This window comes from Haemaphysalis longicornis, unplaced genomic scaffold, assembly GCF_048455015.1.
Source record: "Haemaphysalis longicornis isolate Haplotype H1 unplaced genomic scaffold, Haemaphysalis longicornis Haplotype H1 scaffold_11, whole genome shotgun sequence".
Classification (NCBI taxonomy): domain Eukaryota; kingdom Metazoa; phylum Arthropoda; class Arachnida; order Ixodida; family Ixodidae; genus Haemaphysalis; species Haemaphysalis longicornis.
Genome location: NW_027526214.1, coordinates 128,990,473 through 129,016,099, shown reverse-complemented (window position 1 = coordinate 129,016,099; position 25,627 = coordinate 128,990,473). Strand labels below are relative to the sequence as shown.

The 25,627-nt window shown below is 45.9% G+C and overlaps 2 protein-coding genes across 2 annotated transcripts; one reads left to right on the top strand and one right to left on the bottom strand.

Moving 5' to 3' along the window:
* Nucleotides 1–178: 178 nt before the first annotated feature.
* On the bottom strand, nucleotides 179–4,423 carry LOC144161008 (uncharacterized). The gene is made up of 3 exons (XM_077692078.1): nucleotides 2,938–4,423; nucleotides 2,072–2,206; nucleotides 179–1,167 (listed from the first exon to the last, which is right to left on the bottom strand). Exons 1-3 carry the CDS (start codon nucleotides 4,166–4,168, stop codon nucleotides 962–964), a joined length of 1,572 nt encoding a protein of 523 aa, XP_077548204.1. The 5' UTR covers nucleotides 4,169–4,423; the 3' UTR covers nucleotides 179–961.
* A 4,474-nt stretch (nucleotides 4,424–8,897) lies between these two features.
* On the top strand, nucleotides 8,898–24,497 carry LOC144161007 (uncharacterized). The gene is made up of 12 exons (XM_077692077.1): nucleotides 8,898–9,580; nucleotides 10,876–10,964; nucleotides 11,669–11,788; nucleotides 13,359–13,584; nucleotides 13,816–13,884; nucleotides 13,971–14,003; nucleotides 17,117–17,158; nucleotides 17,729–17,791; nucleotides 19,553–19,609; nucleotides 21,061–21,167; nucleotides 21,719–21,932; nucleotides 24,043–24,497. Exons 1-12 carry the CDS (start codon nucleotides 9,397–9,399, stop codon nucleotides 24,285–24,287), a joined length of 1,449 nt encoding a protein of 482 aa, XP_077548203.1. The 5' UTR covers nucleotides 8,898–9,396; the 3' UTR covers nucleotides 24,288–24,497.
* Nucleotides 24,498–25,627: the final 1,130 nt, after the last annotated feature.

Below are 25,627 nucleotides of genomic sequence, written 5' to 3'. Positions count from 1 at the left end.
GTCTGCTGTTCTTGAAGCATGCAGAATCCAAATGACAAAGTGGGTGGGTGGGGGGGGGGTATTGCTTATAAATGCTACTGATAATCAACTCTTTTTACCCACATGCAGCATGAAAGTTTTCAAATCTTAGCACTGCTGCTTACAAGAGTCCTAGCCCATGCAGTCAAGTACATGGAGATGCACGCTAAGCTGGGCAAATAAGGCAAGAATGTAATCAGGAGCAATTACTACCTAGCTATAGAAATCAGTCCTTGCCAATAGAATTTGCCAAGGACCCTTTGAACACTTCATGCCAAGGCAGGTTTACCCACAACCGTTTTTCAAACAATTTGGATCGCTGCCCCACGTTCTTCAAGCCTGCTTGCAGGTTTTTTTATAAATGATCACATCTGGCCAGTAAAACTCTTGATACGAAATCTGATGAAGGTCGGCTGTGGAAATGGAAGTTAGATCAGCCGGACTGCACTGCCAGCGGCCGATTGCACACAATGGACGAGAACCATTCTCCCATTTGAAACAACTCTTACCCTTTTTATCAAATGGAAGAGAATCGATGCTGCGTGGAAATAATAAATGCCAAACTTCACTGAACTTCACCTCTGTATTACAGAGAATGTTGCGTGATGAGAGCAGATTCGACCCCTGGGTGCACCGCTTCGTGCATTTCAAAGCACTTTTCTTCAATCTCACCAGAGCCCCATTTGCTGGCGGCATTTTTGTTTTTGACACGAAGTTGACCGTCTGCTTAGACAGGCCAATTCTTCTGGTGATGTCGTTTTGTTTTTTGCCATAATGAACAGTGTTAATTATGTTCACCTTATCTGAGTGACATCTACTACCCTGTCACTGGTGGATCTCCCCACAATGCGTTTACAAGAAATGGTGACCACTCAAGTTAAAAGTAAGAATCTTCCTGTCCATTGAGGTAGTCATTATATCTAGGGAACATACTAAAAGCATCTTACGTACCAATGTAAAATGGTGCTTTGCCATTTGGCTTGGTAGGTGGTACTTTGTCATTTGACTTGGTCAGCGCTGCTTTGTCATTTGACTTCGTAGGCACTCCTTTGTAATTTCCTTTGAACATGAAGTCTGTCAGTTGTTTACAAACCCCCTGAAGCACACAGTGCATGTAGTCAACACTGACGCCGGAGACCAGGTTGAAACCTAAAAGAGATGAATTCAAAGCCGGTAAGCAAAGCAGTGAGTCATACATACTGTGGCTGTGCCATTAAATTTCAAAATATTTTGAAAATTACTATTTTGAAATTCAGTTATTCTGAGCTATGTCTACTGCATAAAACGGAGAAAGGTTTTCGTCTTTTAAGATGCTGCATTTAAAACAACAGAGCATCAAACTTGTATGTCGTCCTAATAGCCCTTTTAACATTGCACTAATTGCCAAATTTGTGAGTATCCAGTGTTTCTTCAAACCCACTGTTATTTTACATTTAAAATGTCATGTGTCAAGGTAACTACCAGAGAGGCACGACACATTTATGCGGTCTACTTATGGCCTTATCTTGTGAAATATTTTAAATACGGCATTCACTCTGGATTTTACAACCATCAGACACATAGCTACTGCAGCGAGACGTCTATCAATTACCTGACATTTTTGTGTCCTACTAAACTAACTTAATCTCAAACACATTGAAGGTATTCAGCAATTACATTGCACTTGCATATGCATTGCCATGAAAGCTACGCTTAAAATGCCTTTCCCAAGAGTTTTGTTTCTGCAGCTGGCACTTGTAAAATCCCCAGCTTCACTGGGTAGCTTTCTAGAAATTAACAGTAGATTGACAGCAATTTGTCGTACTATTCTGCAGAAAAAGTATGATCTATGCCGCAACATTTAGCTCTCAACAAACAGATCATTTGCTTTTAATCCCACGAGGTCAGTGGGGGATAAAATACTTCACGTGAATTAAAATGTCTAAAAAAAACAGCAAAAAGAGATTTCACCTCCAAGCCCCATTACAGAGCACACACCACAGGATTTGTCGTATGCTTCAAACCAAACTGTATTCTTCCTCACAACAACTATAAAACATATTTCAGTACCTACCTGAAAGGTTTATTAAGGCTGATGGTCCTCTGAAGCCATTGAACCAGTCATCTGTCACATATGCCATATGCATGTCTCGCAGCACGCCGTCATGTGTTCTTGGTTCCATCAGTTGACTGGTATACCGCATGCTACCTGAAATTATGCAGAAATGACACAAAAAATTGTCCACTCAGTGCCAGAAAATGTACAAGATGAAAAAGAGTCCACAACTTTGAAAAAAAACCTCATGTCATTACCTGAGCAGCAATTACGCACGTGGCTAATGCAAGTTCTCTCACTAAGTGTAAATGTGGCTACGTGCACAGTACAAAAATAATACACAGCTTCATTAAGAGACCTGCACAGCTGTAACATCCTCTCCCACGACCATTCCAAACAAAACTTCCTGATTATAGCTGTCACTGTTCAGGAACGATTTCCTTTTTTTTTTATCTGTTAAGCATGAATCTCAAAGCATATTACATCAAGCATAACTGGGTCCGACACTGTAAATCGAAGAGCCCTACAGTGCAGACTTTTTATAGTACTTAGCATTCCCTTAATACCTCCAATGGCAACACACACTTTTGGTATGGCTGCTGTAAAAGTTTTTTTCAACCCAACGCTAAAATGCCTTGCACTAAACGAAAATAGTAACATGTTATTAAAGCTCAATTCAAAGCTGCTCAGGCCAAAAATCCAGCAGAAATTCCATCTACAACTGTGCAACAAATCACACTAAAGCAAGCTTTTGCACACAGTTTAAAAAAATTGATGCACAAAGAACACAACTACGAGCACTTGCTCTGTACTTATGTTTTTGGCACTGTAATTTTGTTAAAGCAAAACACTACGAAACCCTACAAGCATGGTCTGATGCTCACCTTCTTGGTGGTCAGTCTTCGAAAAGCACCGAAGGCAACCGTGGTGCCCGTTAAACATCTTCATGTTTAACACAGCTGCTCGTGCAGGTGCATCCACTGCACAACACAGGACAAACACCCTTGAGCTGTGCACACAAGCTTGGTGCTCCCACACAATTGGCTTCATTGCAGTTACACCCGCCACGAATCTCGAGAGGAAAGCCTGCATGTTGGGGTGGGTGGGCCCAAACCAGAGTCCAGCCAATACAGGATGCTTGAATCTGGCAGCAGGTGGCAGTTCATTTAAAGTGAACTGAAGTGGCCACACGGACGTCTTGGACGATTTGAATACTGGACTTCCGTCTGTGTTCATGGTCAACGTCAAATCATCCGGTGTTAGTCCTTCCGTCTGCTGCAGATAACTGAAGGACGTCCCATTTGTAATGTCTGTGATTACATCGTCGCACTTCTCATTCCGTGCCGTCAGACCACCTGCAAGGTCCTCCTTTGTGCCTTCAATAAGCGTCTGTAGCTGTTTCCTCGTGTCAAGAGTGATGAAGAAGTGCGACTTAGCGTGCAGGTCTGATGCTGGCACTTTAGTATCGCAGACTTCGCATACGCAGTCACCATTCTGGTCTTCTTCCAACACAGATTCACATTGTACGCACCGGTACCAGTACTGCACTAGGTCGTTCTTTTGTGCTACCCACAGCTTTCTAAACATGTACTGGCTGCGCGGCAATACTTCCATACCGGCAATGTTATTAACCAGTTTGGCGAGGTCACCTAGAGCTGTCCAGGTTAGGCCGTGCGCCACACAGAACGACATTGCCATGGCAGTTGCGCCAGCTTTGGAGGTCCCGAGGTTGGGTATCTTTTCCGTCGGCAGTTTCGAAAAAGACGACGAAACTATTTCTTCCTCGCTTATCTGAGGAGGCAAGTCAGTTGCACTTTCCTCACACGCGCTGGACCAGTCGGCCACGTTCGTACCATCAGCAAGAATAGTGCCGTCCTGTAGCAGGTCGCCGAGTTCATGAGAGGGAAAACTGTCGTCCGCGGCAGGGAACTCCTCCACCGATCCATCTGAATCACCGCTACGAGATGTAGAGGCCCCGTCATTGCGCAAATCTTGAGGCGCCGATTGTCGCCGCTGCCTCTTCAGCCTGTCGTAGTACGTAGACTTGGGCACACGGAAGTCCTCACTCTCGTGGAAGTACTCGAGCTTCGCCTTTCTTTTTTCAGCAGTCGCCATTGCAACCCCACACAAGACGTCCAGTTAGTCTGAGTCTTTCATCGTCGATTGACGTCGCGGAACGGCGCAAAATCGAATTCCTATCACTTAAGCACAACAGCAGCGGGCTTGATTGGCTCGGCCACTCCGTCCGTCACTGTCACTCGTGCCTAAGCTAAATAGATCACTCAGCTGGCTAACCTGACTCACGCGCGCTGCTCCCACCCATGGTTTCTCCAGTTTCTCCTATCGATAGAGTTATGCTTCTATATACCTTCATCCATGCATGGAGAAAAAAAAAAAAGCCCATGCAATTTTTTTCCCCTTCACTCTGAATATGTGCAATAAGTGCTGACCTCTTAGATCCTCGACCTCACACAGGGCCAGTCTTTTAGGAGGCATTGACCGGGCACACAATAAAGTTGTTCTCTCTCTTTCTCTTTGAGAAATTGTTTAGAAGCCTAGGAAACTAGGCCAGCGAGACCACAGTATATCAGTGTAATGTTCTTTTTTTTTTCATTCATAAGGGTTGAACGTCAAGCAAGGTAACAGGGAAGATCTGATACGTCATTTATTTCTTCTCGAAACAGGTATAGCGTTTTTTTATGTTTAAAAGATAGAAAGACGGTAAAAGTGAAAGGCCCTCCGGTAATCGCATCGGACGCCTATTGTGGAGATCGTGAGCTGAATCTACCCGTGTGCTGGGCCTTTCGGTATGGGCCTTTGGCCTTTTCAGCACACCCCAGCCCTCCTGGGTTGAAATAAAGTATTGTTATTGTTGTTACCCGGTGGGGGTTTTCCCACTTGCCCTGCTAGGCCTGCCGCCACTCCTCGACAACATCCCGGGGATCTGTCATGGCCTATACGCTGACGACATAACCATGTGGTCGTCCAGGGTTGATGGGAGAGTTAGAGAGCCGCCTACACGAGGCAGCGGATGTGGTGGCTGCCTATGCCAAGTCATCTGGTCTCAGCTGCGCCCCCTAATAGAATGAGCTGTTCCTGGTTTCATCACGCAAAACACACCCTCCAGGTTCGCCTACTATCACTCTACGCCTAGAGGGACATATCATTGCGCCATCTCCGACCGTGAATTAAGATACGGGGCATGATATTCCAGGCGGACCGCTCCAACACCCTTCTTATCAGCAGAAGGGTTCATGCCTTTAGGTTCAGGTTCAGAAGCTTCAGGCCTTGTCCAGGCCTTCGTCGTGTCGAGGATTACATACGCTGTGCCTTACGCCCTGCTTAAAGCCACAGAGCTCGAGAAAGTTAACATCCTTATCAGGAAGGCATACAAGCAAGCCATGGGTCTCCCGGCAAGCACCTCAACTGCACGGCTACTCCGACACTTGGCATCCACAACTGGGCCGAGGAGTTAATAGAGGCGCACCTGTCTAGCCAACGGTTAAGGTTAGGAGCAACCGAAACGGGGAGGTTTATCCTCCCATGCCTGGCGCTGTCAGCCCCACTCAGCCACCCACCTCTCCTTACTGGTAATGTACCCCACTCCACTAGACAACGCTGAATTGTGCCCGCCTTACCATACAATATGCACCCTGTGCATCACGAGGATCGCAGAGAAGCCCAATCCTGGACCATATTTTGGTTGTACAGAGATGCATCATCTACTGCCTACAAGGACACAGCCTGTTACTCTGGAAGAGCAGCCATGGCAGCCACTGTAGTTTTAAATAAGCAGCACAAATGCAGCATCTTAATCCCTGGACACGGCCCTCTCCAAGCTGAGGAAGCGGCGATAGCACTTGCACTTAGCCAAAGCAACGCCAAAATTATAATCTCAGACTCCGAGCAGGCGTGCTGCAACTTTGCCTACAGTCGCTTGCACGTCACAACACTTCGACTAATCAATCAGAGACCACCAACGAGACCAGTCAGGATTGTATGGGCACCAGCTCACAGTGGCATCCCTGGCAACGAGATCGCCAACCTCATGGCTCGGGATTTGACCCGCCGAGCCAGTGCTGATGAAGCCGAGACCGAGCGCATGCAACCTCTTGTCACATACCAGGAAATTACGCAACCCTATAGGCTGTCCTGTAAAACCTACTATTCACCCCACAAATCGCTACTGAGGGATAAGGAAAGATTATTGCGTGTATTGCGTGCCCTGCAGGTCAACGCCTTCCCACATTCAACCAGACTTCCTCTTTGACCGGACACACTTTTCTCCACTTTGCCGCTGCTGTGGAGAGCCTGGGACTCTCAGACACAGTGGGCGGCTGCGACAAGTCTACCCTAGACCCCCCCTAACATCCACCTTTCCACAGAGCTTTGGGAGAGGCCTTGGCCACCTCGGGCCTCAAAGATCAGCTGCGCCTGATCGAAAGGGCTGTCGACGCGGCCTGAGCTCAAGGCATCCTCGAATGAGGAGACTTTTGTGAAGCAATTCCTTTATGGAATTAAAGTTTATCTCTCTCTCTCTCTCTCTCTCTCTCTCTCTCTCTCTCTCTCTCTCTCTCTCTCTCTCTCTCTCTCTCTCTCTCTCTCTCTCTCTCTCTCTCTCTCCACTTTTTCTATCCTGCAAACATTTTTAAAAAACCTATGTCTGGTTCAAGAAGAAAATGACGTACCACATTTTTTCCTTGATTTCCATGCCGTTCATGACTGTACACCCTTATTTCTGTTTTCGTTTGCCAAGCCCCTCATTTTGAATTGTGTGTGTGTGTGTGTGTGTGTGTGTGTGTGTGTGTGTTCGTGTGCGCACATGTGTTAGCGAAGGCGTTGGAGATGGGAAAAATGGCTCACTTCATTGAGTGACTGAGAATGGGTCTGTTCACAGAAGTGAACTGGTTCATTTGAACGGCTGAGCGGTTCATTAACCTATGTTAAACATAATATAAATAATTGCTTAATTTAGGTACGGGAACTTTTCCTTGCTATAGACACCTTTCTTTTCTCACAGCGTCTGGTGTATTTGTACAGAAAAAACCTGGCTTCACCGTCATTACAAAGGTTTTTATGTGTCTGTATTTCAAGATCACTCTGTCAATATTTGAAGAAAAAACACAATCTCTACTATTGAGCTGAGACACTAGAAAAAATGACTCTGGAAAACACGATACAAGAGACTAATTTTAATACATGAAATGTAAACTGTAGTTTTTAAACAACCCTTTGCTCAGTTTATTCGAAACGAGATGGGCTTGCTTTTTGGCACTGATAATAGACGCAAAAGTTGCACACCAGACCCAGCTTGGTCGGCCGACACGCCTCTACTAACGCTACCGGAACGTGCCGACGTGATTCATCCAGAGCCATCTGGTTCAGCATGATTCTCTGATCGAGCGAGCAGCCGTTGAGTGGCAGTTCTTAGAGAGAGCCACTGTGCCAAAGAACCGCTCGGAGCAGGGAGCCAAGAACCGCCGCTGAACTGAGCGGCACAGAAGATCCGGCTCGTTCCTGACTCGGACTATAGCTGAGCGCAAAAATGTAAGTGCGGTGAATCATAAAGGTCACAGGAGTGTATTTTCTAATTACTTTTAAAATGCATATGCAGTTCAGTCACTGCTGGCATTGCGGCCTCCCGATTTGCCTCTCGCAGCCGCGGTCTCTCAACCGCCGTTCTAAAAAAAAAACGGCTCAGAAGATCCGGCTCTCCTGACTCGGACTGTCTGCTTACACGACAGGTGGTGCTGGAGGGATTTGGAAAATTAGCCCTGCCTGGCCCGGCAGTGCAGTTGCTTTCTTGCGGCGATAATAGATGGCGCAAAGAGCCGGCTCATTTGACTCGGCTTTTCGGCTCAGTAGGCTCTTCTTCCTCCGTGGTTGGCTCTGCTGTGGCTTGCCCCGTTCGACACGGATCACTGAATGAGCGAGAAGGGGCTCCCTCTCTCCAAAAGAACTGCAGCTCACTTTCACTGAGCCGCAGCTCACCTGCTCTTCAGAAAGAGCAGCTCAAAAGATCCAAACCGCTCCTGGGCGACGCATCTCTAGAAGGCGTAGTGGACGTAGCACACACAAAGCGGGGGACACCCGTGCTGATCTAAATAACAGAGGCGTTTTTTGTACCTGAACTGGCTGCACTGGTGTAAGCAGTGCAGCGTATGTTCATTTTCCTGCACTGGTCTGCATGACACTTGACTAATCTGCACCGGTTCAGAATGCACTTACAAATTCACTCGTCGTGGAGCCAAATGAATTGTTGGTATGTTGGGCCCTCTCTCACGCAATACTCTAAGTGTAAATATACGAATAAGTATATTTTAATGCTGACTAACCGTGGTCCTACACAATTGCATGACCCCAAACAGCGTTATGAGAGCTTTGGATGAGAGCATTAACCGTGGTCATATGCAATTGCGTGACCACGATCAGCATTATAACAGCCTTGGATGAGAGCGTTGCACAAGGGGCTCTCAAATTGTATCTAGGAGTGTGAGCCCAGTAGAACTTGCCACACGTGGGGGGGGGGGGGAATTCAGCTGGTTTTCCCCAGTTGGACATAAAAAATTGAATTCAAAGTGAATTGACTCACATTTTAAGGATTAACAACGTGAACAAATCTCCAATTTTTAGTGGTCATCGGAAAGGGAAATGACAATCTCTGGACGATTGCTAATACCTCTAAAGAACATGGAGGAAGGAGCTTCAAGGTTTAGTAGCGAATGTGAACAAACAGCTGAAGGAATGCGGATTTCGGAAAATTCCCCCCCCCCCCCCCCCCAAAAAAAAAGAAATTTCTGCCGTGCTAGTGCATACCAATGATGCACTAAGGCAGCTAGTGAGTATATATGTTTACTGCGGGTGCGAGCATTTGGTCCAAACACAAGATACGAAGTATTTTGTTACTTTGTTCTTGCATTGCAGTTGTTACCCAACACCACGAGCTTCTCATCGCAAAAACACCAGCCCAAACAGATTACCTCAACAAATCGGCTAAAAAACAGCATGAGGCAATTTCTGAGCAGTGCCCTTGAGCACTGAGAACCGTGCCTTTGAGCTCATAATGTCATAATTTAGGCTGCTTTGCCACTTTCAATTGCAACAAGCAGGTTTTCTACCCACTGATATGTAGATCGAGTCACTGCACTTTCTGAATATCTTTAAATTTAGGAATGGAATGACCAGTGTGCCCCTTAGTAACGTTTATTATACAACTTGTATAGAAGGCTCTGCCTCCATGCAACTTGCAACGCCATTCCGGCCATTCTCCTCCTCCTCCTCCAACTCCTCCATGCGACTCGCGCGAGATCCTCCATTGCAGCTCGTTTTCTCCCATCCTTGGAATGTTCGCGTGTGTGTTGTTCACGGAGGATTTACAGCGTGCGGTGCTTCCTACGGAGCTGATTAAGGATTTTCACCCCAAAAACGCGACCGATTTTTCGAGGCAGAGAACAGTTTCTGCGTACTGGCGCAGCGAAGCGGGCGACGTGGAAGGATTTTATCCCGCGCACGTGACGGCACTGTCAGGTAAGCGAATAGGTTTTCTTGCTTGGAATATGCCCGTGAAATAGTACCAAAGTATATTGTTCTATAAGTTGATGCGCACGACGAATGGTAATGAGCAAATTAGCTTACGTTTATTAGCGTTTAATGGACCCTTCTCGATGCCACAAGGGCCTTTGCGTTCTCGGTCGTAGCCGCGTCTCGAGTTACACAAATTACTCTTTCTGTCTCAAGAAGAGCTGGCTTTCCTTTTATTGGAACAGGAATTGCTAGAGGAACTGCTTTGTTAAAGGGACCCTGCAACACTTGCCATCGACTACTAGTAATGTGTTTTGGGATAAAGTCTATTGTCCCAGAAATCTCCTCCCGCAAGAATTATGAAAATCCGTTCACAATTAACGAAACTACGCGCGATGAGAAATCGCGCATAATCGTTCCCTCTCAACTCGACCGTGGAACGCGACGAAAGCTGCGCGCTCTCTCCCGGAGAGGGGGGCGGCTCGCGGCGTTCTTTTCGGCGGCCTTCGATATATCACATGCCGGGTAGTTTTCTCCTTTTCTCCGCAACGCGGAGGGGCCTGTTTCCGGTCTGGTGCCACAAAAAAGCAGGCATCGGTGCCTGCTCGCAAGTGCGCGCTCTGGCTGGTAGGGCGTTTTTGAAGCAATAAACTTTTGTAGTCGAGTGGTCCCGTTGAAAAGGAAGTATTGAGCTCATCACTCAAACTCCGCGCGCACTCAAAACACAAAAGAAACGGCAAAACTGTTCCTACAGGTTCAGGCATAGAAGAGGTTCGTACACAGCGATGACGACGACGGAAATGGGAGAATCTAGCCGCGAAGTTGACCAGTGACAGCCGATCGGGCAGCCATGGCCTATGTGACGTCCCTTAGGCCATGCATAATGAGGACGACTGAAGAGAGAGCGGTTGGTTTTTCCGCGTCTTTCACATCGATTTGCGCGCTCACCGCTTCACGTGCACGTGTAATATTTGGCTCAGGTATTCCTGGCAGTGTAATCTAAACGTCACGCAGGTTTACTTGCACTGCTCAAAGAGTGTTGCAGGGTCCCTTTAAAACAAAATTGTTGAAAAAAACCGCAGTTGTTGCGAATAGCGAAAAAGTATCCTGTTAAATCAAACTCAGCCAAGAGCAAATGTACGCCGAAAGCAAAATCCCATTATAAAGAGCAGATTTTCCTGCTTTCTCCTAATTTGTCGCGATGAGAGCTTTTTCTCTATCGACCTTTAGCGACTTCCTCAAATTGTATGAGTTATCTGATGTCGTAACGTAATAGTAATGATTTTAATCTCTCTCTCTAGACTCACTTCCGGGGCTCACTCAAGCTTTGAAAAAATCCCGCTTCGCTGTGCCGAGAGTGATTTTGGCCGAAGTCACGAAGACTGCCATGGTAAGGTGTCCTTGAGACCTCATGACTCAAGTAATAAATATAAAGCGCCTCTTGATCTGACAAATCTGAGGGATTGTTGTTTTATTGTAAATTACTTGCTGTGGCTTTGTTTAACGTATAACGTTGGAGGCAATTCTGCTGAGTACAAAATATATAATGTCATTAAAACCAAAAAAAAAAACTTCCAGTAATGCATGTTTTTAGCATCTACGCGATGTTTGATTGTAGGGTTGAACGCGCCGACGCAACGCAGGCGATGAGGCGCGCCGTAGTGGAGGGCTCCGGATTAATTTTGACCACCTGGGGATCTTTAACGTGCGCCGAAATCTCGTACACACGGGCGTGTTTGCTTTTCGCCTCCATCAGAAAAGCGGCCGCCGCGGCCGGGAATCGAACCCGTGACCTCGTGCTCAGTAGCGCAACGCCTTAGCCACTGAGCCACCGCGGCGGGAATCTACGCGATTTTTACAGACTACTAACATTGCATAACAGTAGGTTAGGGGGGGGGGGCTGCCAGTAAACTGCACTGAAGACATAATGTGCTTGGAAATTTTAATGTGATCACTGTTATTCAATGTGGTCCTGATAGTGTGGAAATGTTTGCATGGCATTGTGTTTTCTACAAGGTAGTGAAGTTGTGGTCAATGTGTGGTTACCATTCATTTAATTAATGACCTATATAACTTATCGCTTTCTTTTTGAAGCCACCTAAGAGCCTTACGCAAAAAGAAAGGGCCGCCAAAAGGAAGCAAGCTGCAAGGAGGGAGCTAGGTGGCATCATCGAGGCTTTTAACGCCTCTGACCGCAGCCTAGAACTTCCGAACGTAAGTTTCACTGCAACTTATGTGTATTGCAATATATCTATTCTACCAGAATTTGACCGACATTTAATGGGGTAGTTCTGAACTCCGGTTTGATGGAAGGAAGCTCATTTGGTCAGGATAGGTCATGGTATAATGGAATAGCAAAATAACACCCACCAAAATATTTCACTAATTACATATGTTTTGGCTCGTACATGAGATTCCTGTTCACTACAGAAGCATCAGTACATAGGGTCCATTTAAGCACAGCCAAAAATATGACTTTCAGAGCATTAGTAAAGAGGAGGCAGATTGCCCTTCGTTCATCTTAGCTTTCGTTGGGGAGCCTACATGTATCTTATACTAGCAAAGTATTTTGGTTGCTGTTTGTATGTTTTATTGTGGCTACTTTAATTATGACTAATATTTGAGCAGCTGTTTAAGTTAGCGCTGCTCGAATAAGCCATAACAAACCTTTTTAGCCAGCAAACGTGCTTGTGAAAAAAAAGTTTTTATTGCAGCAATATCTCATTAGCATGACCACGACTGATCAATGTGATATAAATTTTAAAAGATTTTTCGCCAAAGTGTGGTTAAAAAGGGATGAAATTTTGGGTGTTACAAATGTGTTTCTGTCCACGGTGGATGGTGAGAGGGACAGAATCATTTAGCCGACCGCAAACCAAAGTGACTCCCTTGCAGTGACAATCAACGAAGTTTTGTTAACAAGATAAGTAAGCTCCTGTCCCCCCTTTTGTTGTAACTGTAGAAAGTTTATTAAATTCCACAGTTTGGCAGATGCCGTCTTATAGCTTTTGTAATTTCACATTGCTTTTCACTTTAAAAACAAAATATTTTTTTTCTTTATTTTTTTACGCAGGACATCTTCTGTATTGAGGTGCAATGTCTAACTCACTTGTTTAGTTGCTATCGCACGTGGCAGAAAATTAAAGGCTGAGACGTGATTGGTACTGGCTTGGCTTAGCCCAGCCAGGACCCTGCATCGCGCAGTCTAGGATGGTGGCAGACATGGCTGTTCTCATTCAATAAAGGGGCAGGCCATAAATCGGATGCTTACTGGGTAGAAGTAGAAATTTAAGCATTAATAAAAACAAACTTTGCTTTGAATTTAGTCAGCTGTAATCAATACTGAAATTCGAAACAGTGCCAAAAGATGGGACAAGGAAACGATGAAGGCACTGACTAACCAACAATTAGTCAGCGCCTTGTGTCGTCGTTTTCTTGTCCCGTCTTTTCACACTGTTTCGAATTTCAATATGCACCACCAACTAGCCCAAACCACCGTTCTAACGCAGTGTAATCAATAGTCCCATAAATCTGGGTTTAACGCTGTAGCTTTTTTAACCTAAAATGTGGGTGACCAAGAGACGAAAAAAGGTATCATCTGTATTGAAAGCTTGTTGAAGCTACATTAGCAGGCATTACATGTACTAGTATGTATTCTGCACTGAAACAATACATGACAATGTAAAGCAGGTACTGTTAGTGGTACTGCGTTCATTACTGTGCTGAGACTAGGTTTCAGTATTGTTTCTAAAGTACATATTTATGACATAATTTTTTTGTTTAGTGTGATGATCTAGCCATGGCGGGGCCATCCATGGCTCAAGGGGACGGTATGGGCCCTGAGGAGTGTGCGGAGCTGAGGAGGCTCCAGGATAAGGTCGCAGCACTTGAGGCGGCCCTCCTTGAGCAGCAGGAGGGGCACAAAAAAGAAGTTGCTGCTCTGGAGGAGCAGGTCCGAGAGCAGCGATGCCGGGCGGACAGACTGTGCGATGCCCTCTTGCAAAGGATAGGTAAGTGGCAGCCATTCTCAAATTATTGTCATGCTTATAAGTAGACATTTAAAATGTTATTCTTTGAAATACTACAAAAAACATAGTGAAGTAGCGTGGTAAGGACGGGACAAAAGTAGAGACCACTCGGGACTAGCGGTAGACCTGTGTGCTCTCTTAACCATGTTTCAATGTTCGAACCACCTATCCCACATTTACTTGTGACTACAAAAAATTTTGTGACTTCTGCAGAAATCGCTCGGGACGCTGTTGGGCCGGACGTGGTGGCAGAATTTTCACTGCCCGACAACGAGCCCACAGGTTAGTTTGACTTCCCTTTATTTTGGAGATATTTTATTCATTGTAGTCTTTCTATCTTGCTTATATTTCCTTTGCTTAATTTGCAGTTCGCAGTTCGACACCAACTGCACAAACAAAAGGTAATGAGTGACAATGTTTCTGTGCTTGTCAGTCCTATATTGTAAGAGAAGAAATTCTTAAAACTCACACCTCAGCTTGTAGTTCAGGTTTGATAAACAAGCACAAGATGATGCAAGCCAAGATAAAGGACAACATTCTGGACAAGGGCCAACCAGTTTAGTCAGAGAACAATGTTGCCTGCAAAACAATACTGAAGTGCTGCTTAGGGCTACCGAACATCCAAATAATGTTGGCTGATATCTTGCACATGTAAAAGAAAAAATGCTCTCACATCTCGAATCAGCATGAAAACATGCCTGTTATGTAAGCCTCAAACCTAATATCATTCTCTGCTTGCTAATGGGTGAATTTTGGGGTGTGGATACCGTGCAGAGAGAGGGGGGGCTTTCCCGGAACGGCACGGAAGTTTGAAATTAGCAGTGGATTTAGTCGGGACCCTTACATGGGTGGGAGCATTTGTTCGGGATTTCATGGTAGTTTATGTCAAGGCCAAGTACCAGGCCTCGCCTTGCAGTGCTTTGCTTGCCCCTGTATTTGGTCCTTCAAGAGTACTCGTGTTATCTTCTCGCTCAAATGCGGGCTGAGGTAATGAGATTGAATTGCTAAGCATTCCAAAGAAGGTGAGAACTGTGTGAGCCAGGTGTAGCAAGCCCATTTCTTAGTGCTAATGCAATGGTTTTTCTGCTTTTATTTTTAAACTTTTTGTTTTCGTATGTGGGCCAGATATCAAATGAGTGTACGTGGCTTGTTAGAAGGTTTGTGCCATACAATACATCGACAAGTTGTTGCCAGGGCAGTGTGGTATGTTGGGCAAGTTATGTTTTCACCTTAAATAAGTTGGGTAGAATCTGCCCAAAAGTGAATATGTAGGAGGCACCTAGCTGCAGAGCTTACAGTCTTAAAGCATCCTTGGAACGGTTTTCTTTCATTCGGTAGTTTCTGTTGCAGAAACAGACACAAAAAGAATGATCAAGATCTGTGCAGAAATGAGGGAGCTATTCAATCTGTAGATTTAAAAAACAAGCAAATGAATTGCAGCCCTCTTCTAAAAAATTTGGGGACTGCTGCTTGCTTTTCTACTGGCCCCGGTGGCGTGTTGCAGTACCAGTGATTGTGAAACATGAGAAGTTCTGGAAGTTTAAACCCACAATGTCCTGACTTGGGAAGCTCCTTTTTATGCTTGACGGCATTATTGACAGCACTATGCCGACAAGAGAGAACAAGTAACCAGAGGCTGGCATATTCATGTGCTGGCTCTGAATTGGTTTTTTTTTTTGCTAGGCTTATTTCTCTGAACTCCCTACCACCCCTCAAGCTATTTTGGGCTAACTGGGCTTCTATTTATAGGAAGACCTATTTTGAGCTTGTCCTCTGAGTGCTGCTTTAATTCAAAGTGCAAAGCTGAGTTCTATGCTGAGGTTTCACGTGACATGACAATTCTTGCAAGCTCGCAGAAAGGCAAAAAACTCGCACACCGTGGTTAAAAAAAAATGAAAGCGCACACAGAAAAAAAAAAGTTTGGTGCAGTTACAACTACCAACCTTCAAAACAAATCGGGTGCGTTACCACTAATTTGATTCTGGCAATAGAAGATGCTTTAAAAATTCAGTGTATGAGGCCAAGGGGTCAACACATATTTTCAGGTGTGTATTTTTTGTCATATTAGAGAAGTTCTGGCAGTGATAGAGCACTTGTCAAGCACCAATCTTTACAGACAGGCCCCATCATCCTAGCGCTATAACAGTGTAGCCAGAGCTTGCTGTATAGAAAGTGATTGCAGATTTGCAATCCTCCTTATGCAAACCAACGTAGCCATGAATGGGAAGCGTCACTAGTATTGCAGTTGTCTTGGGTAATAGGTTTCTACCTCAAATAGCTTGGTTGACTTGGTCTCAAGACAGCCGACTGCTGCTATAGAAAAAAGGATTGTTTTTAGGGGAATGGAATTGAGTTCCCCATTCCTAAAGCATGTCCCCTAACTTCAAGATATACTGAACTGGCGTACACTTTGTGATGTTACCATCTGCACCACTTCTGGCATCAATGCTGGTATATGCCGAGAGTGGACATCCATGTAAAACTAGTAGATGGGCAAGTTCTCGTGTATGCACCTTGGCTAAGTGTGCAGACACCGAGTGATGCTGAATCGGTTCATTGCAACATGCGGTGGAAAAGCACACAGCTCTCGGACCGAGCAAGCCCCCTATTACTATCTCCATTTATTTTCTTTTTTGAGTCGATAATCCAGTTTTTATGGTTACTTTAAAGAATACGAAATAAAGCATTCCTTGTTTAGGCCTTTTTGGTCAATACAGTGGCATGTATAAAATACTGGGAGCTCGGCCAATCATAAAGTCCCTGTTTGTGTTGCCATATCTCGAGGCATCAGGTGTGGCATAGCCAGTGCCACATTTTATTGTGTTTTACCTAATTATAATTGAATAGCTTTTATTATTTCTGCACTGATTATTGGGTGGGGAGGGGGGGTGAGCACAGGAAGGAGACTGTCCCTTGCTGGGCAGAGACAGTTCATCAGACCTCTTTGTCTTGCGGCAAAGTGTGCATGTCCAGACAGGGGTGTTGCATGAACATGTCTTACCATTGCTGCACATGTGGGGGCTTGGACGCACTTCTGTTTGTGAACCACTAGTATATACTCATTGCATTATTAAATGAAACTAGTTTAAAGTCAGAACTGAGGGTGCTATATGTTCCATTTATATTTTGTGCTGTTTTTGACCTAGAAAACCAGTATTCATTGAGCAGTAATTATTCCTAACAATAGCTAATACATTTATTGCACATCAAGGCATGATAGTTTCATGTAGCAAGGCATGATAGCCTTGCGAAATTTTTATTTGAGCCAAGTTTTTCTCATTGTGTACCATCAGTTATTTGAATGCATTGGTTGCTGTGGCAACCTTCATCACTGCCCCTGATCCCTCTCCATGTGGCAGAAAAATTTCGCATACCACAAGTTCACTGTATTCATGGTATTTACCTACATGGGGAACTGTTACGAGCTTGTGTGCATGCATGTCATACAGGTGACATGTAGATTGGATCCTTCATATTTCGCGTACCAATGCATATGGAACTGTTCTATGTACAGAGCCCGGCCCGTACGACGTCCTTGCCAGCTGCTCCTTTGAAGGCAAGTTCCTCTATAGCTGTTTTGAGTTTGTGCTGCATATTCTGTGCCTTGCAGTCTGGTAATTTTTTGCGCCATTTGTGTCATCTTTCATGTATTGGCTTAGATGGTTACGAGGAGAACTTCTTTTTAGAGGTTAAGAGTGCATCGATGTTCTGAAAAGCCACTGTACATTATTGCTGCTCACCAGGTCTAGAAATAATGCTTTGGCGTGTATGAAGAGTCCTTTTTGAGGCAAATCGCCAATCGCTGCAGTTTGCACGATCATTAGAAAAATGAAGCCGACTGGATACGGCAGCGAAACAGTATTTGAAAGCAAAAGCCTTAAGTGCCTTAGCTATCTGCTGATGCTGCTGGCAATGGAACAAAGTGTTTTTTTTCTTGCACATACCTGCTGGGGGGATGGCCACGAATCGGGAGCTTTGAGGGGCTAATGTTGCTTGCAGGTCACTGGAAGGAGCATTGGCCACTGAGTTACATTTATTTTGTGTGAGCATAATTAGTAGTTGCTTGGCGTTTAGTTTCTTTTCGATTAATCTAGGAGCATGTTTATTGATGACTTTTAAATTTCAGGGGAGGACGTCATCCTGACAGCTGGCCACAGTGCGGCGTCATGGAGTGAGCGGAGTGAGCGAGGTTAGTCCTAGTTTCTGCCTTTTCTGTTTTATATTTTTGTTACAGTTTGAAGTTGAAAAACTGTCTTTACTGTATGAGCAGTGTCTTAAAACTTCCCCACTTACAGAGTAAAGTGGTAATGGCATGATGAATGAGAATTGTTACCCAGCATTACTGGCACGCTACAGTGCAACACCTTCTCGTGACAGTGGACAAGCCAGTTGTACTGCCTGTTGTTTAGTTTGCTTTAACGAGTGTTTTTTCGAACAGAGTCCAGGGAAGCAACAGTTTCTTTGGCGCCTGCCAGTTTCATGCACGATTACATGAGCGTACTAGGGCAAGTCGAACATCTGGGATGAGCTTAATGCAAAAGTTGTATCATGCACATTAGTCACCGCATCACGCTGACAGGCATTTCCCTAGAGTGTGCAGCCATCATTATAAGGCATTGAAATGAAAATGTGGAACTTTGTGCTCATTGTTGTGGGGTGCAAGGACAGGTGTTTTTTGTACGCTGGACAAATCAAAAACTTATGCAGAAATAAAATGGGCAGGGTCCCAGTTTCCACCGCAAAGTATACATTACATGATGTGGTATGTGATTGCTCTTGCAGACTAGAGGAAATTAGCTAATTAGCTGCTGGGGAGAGCTAAGAAGGAGAGGGTCACATTTTCAGGCACAAAGGCGGGAAGGGGTGCAGCCGACAAAGAGAGCAAACCAAATGCAGGGGGTGAGGGGGTTGTTATTCAGTTTTGAGGAAAACACAAAAAGAAATGGATAGGGGTATTATTGAGCTCATCAGAAAGTTAATGTGCATGCAACCGAGTCCTTGGGAAGGGGAGTGGGACCCGCCGCGGTGGCTCAGTGGCTAAGGCGTTTCGCTGCTAAGAACAAGGTCGAGAGTTCGATTCCCGGCTGCGGCGGCCACTGTTCTAATGGAGGCGAAAAGCAAAAACGCGCGTGTGTACGAGATTTCGGCACACGATAAAGATCCTCAGGTGGTCAAAATTAATCAGGAGCCCTCCACTGCGGCGAGCCTCATCGCCTGCGTTGCGTCGGCGGTTAACCCCTACAACCAATCAATCAAGGGGGGTGGGGGATTGAAGGGGTATCAAGAAGAGTGAAAGGAACAGAAGAGGGAGGAGAGAGGAGTGCAGTTATGTCTTGATCACCACATCGGCAGAGGCCTACAAATGCAGGGGGCACAGCATCATTAGGGAACTACCAAAGCACGTGAATAATTTTTGGAGGCCACAGGTGGCTGCCCCTGTTTTACCTTTCCTTCAGGTTCACCACTGTTGAAGCATGTCATGGTTACACCAGTACATTTTGCCAGGCCAGCCGTGTGTTATGTGTGATAGCTTGTTGTGCTCGCACATTCTCTTCCACAAGGACAATCTGATTTGCTCAGTTGCACCAATGTGGTGTGCCAGCTGTGGCTGTACTGGGAGGCAGTGTTCGTAGGTATCGCTTTTGTAGATGATGTGCTGGTATAGTTAGATGTACCTGTGTTGAAATTTTCTATGCCAATCCTAAGCCTTCGCAACCACAAATAATTTAAAAAATAAGCTTTATCTTTCAATTTGACGCAAATATTTTCTGACAGTAAAAAAGAAAGGTGTTTTCTCTAGCTTTGTATCATAAAATGTTTCAGCCTCGCTTGGGACATAAGCTTGTATAGTGAATTTATTGTGCCCAGCACACTTTCGGCTTGGCCTAGAGAATTTTTACAGACTGTACTTAGTTTTGAAAAGCATGCTATGATACCCCCTAATTTTCAGACCGAGATGCTGTTGCGGCCAAGGCTGTGGCATCAGGCAGTCATCTGCATGATGGTGGTGAGCCGTAATTTCTGCATTTTTGTGCACCTTTTGATTATTTCCTTGTTTAAAAAAAAATCAGTCCGCTTTGCTGGAAAAGCTTCTACATTCAAAAATTGTTCTTGCACAGACAAGCAAGACAGATATTGATACATTACGTTTTGCTTGGCCTCAAATATGCTTTTACAACATGGATAAAGGTAGAACATGACAGTAACAACAGTTTTATGCTGGGCTTTGTAACCAGTGTAGGAGCAAAGCTGCCCGATACATTCTTGCATTTGTTTTGTCATGTAATTCTTTGATGGATTCAGCTTTTACATTGTATATTTGCTTGATTCCTGCTTCCTTTTGGATGACAGCTGCTTCAGGTCACTTCTGTACAGCCAGCAGGCTTTTTAGGAGTGGTAAATTAAGGAGACTTGCTGTAATTTAAGTGCTGCAGGCAAAAATGTGAGGTATAACTTGTCTATCTAGGAAACCATTGTCTGCTGGCAGCGCACTGCCTTGTCTTTTATGTGGGGTGAGTGCTAGGGCTGACATACTACTGCAGCACTAATGCAATGTGTATTGCACCAGACAGACATATTCCAGTAGCTGAAACATTCTACTTTGAAGATGCAAATGTGCAGTGTGGTCCACTGTTAAAGGGAATTGAGTGTGTGGCAACTGCGCTCTACGAAGCGCCGATGCTGAGAAATGGCGAGTTTCGGCAGGAGCAAGCACATGCGCACTGATCCCACTAGGCAGGAGCAGTCGCGCATCATCTGCTACGTATGTGTTATCTAAACTTGTTATAAATTGAGTGCACAGTAATGGTTTGGCCTAGATCTTCGTTCTATGGCACATGTGAGGTAAAAAAAATTGTAAGGCACACAGAATCACAGAAAATTGGGGCACAAGGCGGGCAGCACAGGCTGGAAAGGAAAACAGGAGCCGCCAGATGAGAGCTGGTAGAGAAGGCGACAGTGGAATGTTCTGGACATGCCTTGTATATGTCGCTGCGTGGGCATTAGACCCTAATCACCAGTGAGGAAGGCCGAGAAAGTATGCAATGGCAGATGGGGCTAAAGCAGCTTGAAATGCTGCTTATTGTAATTGCCATTGCAAGGAAGTGGCAGCTACAGAAGCTCCATGAGAGCAACATGCAAGTTTAACAGTAGATTAGCAGAACGTCCAACTAAGCCCTCATTTTCACAATGTTAAGAAGTTCCCCCGTAATTTTTCTTGGTTTAAGTACTAATACAATTTGTAAAAGGAAGAGACATTTCACACAATGCATGGTGTAAAAGAAATTCGAATCTGGAATTTGCCCACGGCCAATGAAGTTCTGTTGATGTCAACAGCAGTGCATGTTCTGACCTACATTTAAGATCAGCCAGACAGTGCAGTGCTTTTCCCTGGCTGTGCACTCCAGAGTTCGTGTTTTGTCATTACGAAATGTGTCATTGGTGTCCTTTTTTCTTCAGGTACCAGTGCTGAAGCAGTGGGACTGCCTGCCGCCAGCAGGACAACCTCCTCAGTTGAGCGGCAGCAGGAGAGCCTGCCACCACTGTTTGCAGTTAAAGATGGCGAGGTGTGTATATGCTGAGGAGCGTAGTCCATCAGTTGAAAACATGATTTCAGCCATGCACAATGAAGGCCTGGTCTTGAACCGCATGAGCCTCAGTACGCATGCGCTCTTTGTCGAATGCTTACGTGACTTTTATTTGGAAATTAGGCATTTTTGTTCTCCTGCGGCACGCATTTTTTACTAGTAAAATGATTGTACCATACCATCTTTCATGGAATTTTATTTTAAAGCTTAAAGGAGTACTGACACGAAATTTCAAAGCTGAGATAACTATGTAAAACGCTTCCTTTTTATCAGGAGATATCTCCCAGCAAGTTTCAACAGCAACCGTTCAGCGAAACATATTTGAAATCCATTTTAATCTTCGCCCTCACGAGAATGCCCAGAGCGGGCCGGCATGACATCATGTGCTACTTGCCCCAAACTGCTGACGTCGGGGCTCCCGTGACGAAGCCGACGCGCTGGCGGTGGTTGGCGGTAATAGCTCCTGGTAGATTTCGCCCAAATTTGGGAATAGCCTTTGTTCCTATGTTGTGTGTACTTTGTCGTTACAGGTTCACCTTGGGTCCGGCCACCTGGTTAAAGAAGCCAAGTTCGGCTATATCATGGCGAGTCGGGCGCCGGCACGTGTGGCTCGGGAGCTGGCCCGCAATTTTTGGTCAGCCAAGGAGCTGCAGGCTCGGACGTTGACTGGCCAGTCCCACCGCCAGGAGCCGGGCGGAGTGGCCTCTCTGCCAGCTACGCCAACAAAAGTGGAGGCTATAATGTGTAAGGGGGCATTTTGAAGGAGGGAAGGTTGATCTGCATCAGTGAAATGTTACCATGCAGGCAGTGCAGTTATGTAGCAACCTGGTTTGACCCTATCAGGCAACCTGGTTTGACCCTATATAAAAAAAATCCTCTGAGTCAGTCTCAGAGAAAAGTTTTCAGAATTCAGCTTGAAGTCTGCCCTGTTCTCCTGGTGTCCTGGCTCCAACATCTGCAAGTCCTCCATGCAGGTCGCCTTCCCCCGGGCCATACAGTGCATTCTTATGGCACAGCCCCTGAAAAACCATGCCGCGGTATCCTCGGGTACAGCAGCCCATGCCCCAGCAACAAAATCGAACATATGCTATTGGGCTGCTGCTAACCACAGTTGGATTGGATTATAGACTGAACGTCACATGCCAATGTTGCCTGTATGCAGTGTAGCTCGGGGTGTGGACACTATAGGGCAAAGGGAGAATCCCACAACAGCACGGAAATTTGAAATTAGCTGTTGATTAAGGGGAGAAGGGCCTTGATGGAAGGGGGGGGGCTTGCTTGTTTGGGATCTTGCGGGAGGTGTCACATGCCACCAGCATGCCCTCCAACATTTTGCACAACCTTGTGCTAAATGTGAGATTATACACCCGAGATAATTTACATGAAAAAAAAAAAAAAGCTCTGCTTGCTCATTTCTTTATTATGAAAAAGAAACTCAAAACAAGCAACATACAGTTTGCTTTCAATCAATTTGGTTTGTTTGTGGTTTCGCTTTATCGAAGCCTAATGGTACGAACTGCAGAAAATATGAAATGCAGATCACTGACCAAGTAAAAACATAAAAATTGATGTTTGGGAGCAGTGCGGCTCGTTTTACGCAATGAACTTGAAAGCACCGATTTGTGTGGCCTTCAGTGATCTTGCCAGAGTTTTGGCATCTCTGGGGAACTTGCAGCCACCAGTCCTATTGATTTTCTGTAGTTCAGTCTGGATAACCAAGAATTCCAAATGAAGGCATGCTTATACGTTGTGCTCTATGGACAGAATCTGGGCAACATCCCAGTTTATCTTGCGCCCTGTTTTCTTTGCTTGCTCAGTGGTGGCATTGGTAACCACTTTCTCTTTTTGGAATGGCAGTGCAGGGAGAGTAAATTCCTGTTTTTAACGAAGCTTTCTGAGAGCGAAGGGAATTTTATGTCCTGAGGACTTTGTATAAAGTTTTGTGTATGTGCCTCGGGTGTGCCTGTCTTGACAGTGTCCTACCCTATCACCAGAGTCCTTCAATGCTTCTTTGGTCATGAAACTCCCAGCCAAGTTTCGTACGGGGACAGATGCTATCGGCGAGGGGCACCACCACAGATCAGAGGGCATCGGGCTCGGCCGCCGCTGCTCTGTAGCCAGTCCGGCAGGCAGGAATGCAGTAGCAGCATGTCTGTTCACGCCAAATGTTTTCGTCACTCACAAAATGACAAGTCCATTTCAGCAGTCCACGACGCATGAAGCGAAAGCGCACTGCTGACAAGGCGCCGAGCGTCCGTTCCCTGCCAAACGCACTCTGACCATTTCCCCTGCTGCCCTGCCCTCCGATCAACACCAGTGCCATGGTGCAGCCTCCCTGGGCAGCGCACGGAGCTCTCCCACAGCGTGACGGCACAGTTTCATGACCAGAAAAGCATTTAAGGACTCTGCTATCACTATAAATGTCAGTTTAGTGCAACACCCACCGTGGTTGCTCAGCGGCTAAGACGTGCTGCTCAGCCCAAGGATATGGATGCGATTCGCGACCTTGGCAGTTGCTTTTTAGATAGAGGTGAAAAGCAATAATGCCTCTGTGTTTGAAATTTCGGCGCACGTTACGGATCCCCAGGTGGTCAAAATTATCCGGACTCCTCAAGTATGGCGCTCCTCATCGCTTGTGTAGCATTGGCATGTTAAACCTCAATCTCTCAGTTAGTGCAAAGTCTCACAAGTGGGTCAGCAAACTGGCTGTGTAACTGGACAGTCCCTAAATGCTTCACGTTTTGTTGTGAGCACCACAAGGTTTTGCAAATGCTTGTGAGACATTTTGATCTGCGTTCATTTTCAAATCCAGTACTAGTGGTTCAACTACAGAGCATCTGGTGCCGTTTTGCAGGTGCCGTGCAAAAGGTGGTACACGATAATCCGTGTGATGAGCCACCCGCGAAGAGGATCGCACGGGGACGGAAGGCCCTGCGGGACCTCTTCGCTGAAAGGGGCAGGCTCATGCGCCTGAAAACGCCTGGCGTGCCTGCCGTTGCCGTGCCTGCCGTAGCCGTGCCTGCCGTAGCCGTGCCTGCCGTTGCCGTGCCTGCCGAAGAAACTGAAGAGGGTGCTCTTCCAGCTGCCAGTGCTAAATAAAGCAGCATAGCAGCACCTCTCGAACACCTCTGCATCTGCTCTCTCTAAAGCACCTCTGCTCCTCTGCTCTCTCTAAAGCAGCACCTCTCGAACAACTAAAGTGGAGAGTTGGGCGAGCTGGTAACTGACTAATGAACTCATACTTCTAGCGAACTTTAACACAGGATGAAGAAAGAAAAAACGAAACACACGCTAGACTTCATTTGGGTTTATGCAAAAGGGAACAGAAAAGCACGCATATATGTACATGATTCGAAAAAACAACCAAACAAGCACGATTCCACGGGAATGAAACACCGCAATGTTCGCACACGCTCTATCACTTTTACACTGAATCACAAACAATGCCTGGTCACATCACAGCGCCTGTTCTTTCCCGACAGTTTGCACACCAGTCGCCGATTGCACATGATCAAGGGACACCCCTTCTCTTGATCATGTGCAATCGGCGACTGGTGTGCACACTGTCGGTAAAGAACAGGCGCTGTGATGTGACCAGGCATTGTTTGTGATTCAGTGTAAAAGTGATAGAGCGTGTGCGAACATTGCGGTGTTTCATTCGCGTGGAATCATGTGCTTGTTTGTTTGGTTGTTTTTTCGTATCATGTACATATATGCATGCTTTTCTGTTCCCTTTTGCATAAACCCAGTTGAAGTCTAGCGTGTGTTTCGTCTTTTCTTTCTTCATCCTGGGTTAAAGTTCGCTAGAAGTATAAACTCAATTTTTGGAGTGTTAATAAAATTTTGTTGTTTAGAACTGGAGTAGATGTTTTAATGCTTGCACGATAGCTTCTAGGGCTGGTCTGTGTTTGGTATAATGCACAGCCGGTTCTAGCTGCTAGTGGGCGTGCTTTCAGGGGACTGCGCGCTCGAATTTCAGCGCCAGCGCGCTCGATTTTCAGCGCCAGCGCGCGCGATTTTCAGCGCCAGCACAAGCGTTTTCGAGCGGCCAGCGCCACGCGCTTTCGAGCGCTTTCGAGCGGCCAGCGCCACGCGCTTTCGAGCGCTTTCGAGCGGCCAGTGCCACGCGCTTTCGAGCGCTTTCGAGCGGCCAGCGCCACGCGCTTTCGAGCGCTTTCGAGCGGCCAGCGCCACGCGCTTTCGAGCGGCCAGCGCCGCTGGAAAGTGCGCGCGCTGGTCCGGAAATCAGGCGCGCGCTGAACGCTGCCCGCCAGCGCGCTGCCTTTTCGGATAGGGTACTGAAGTATATAAATCGTTAGTAAATCCGGCCAATTGGGTCTCGCACGAGTAACCTTTGCGGAAACCGTGTTGGAATTTAAAAATGGTGTTATGATCCTCCAGGTACTTAATAACTTGAGAATGTATGATATGCTCGATAA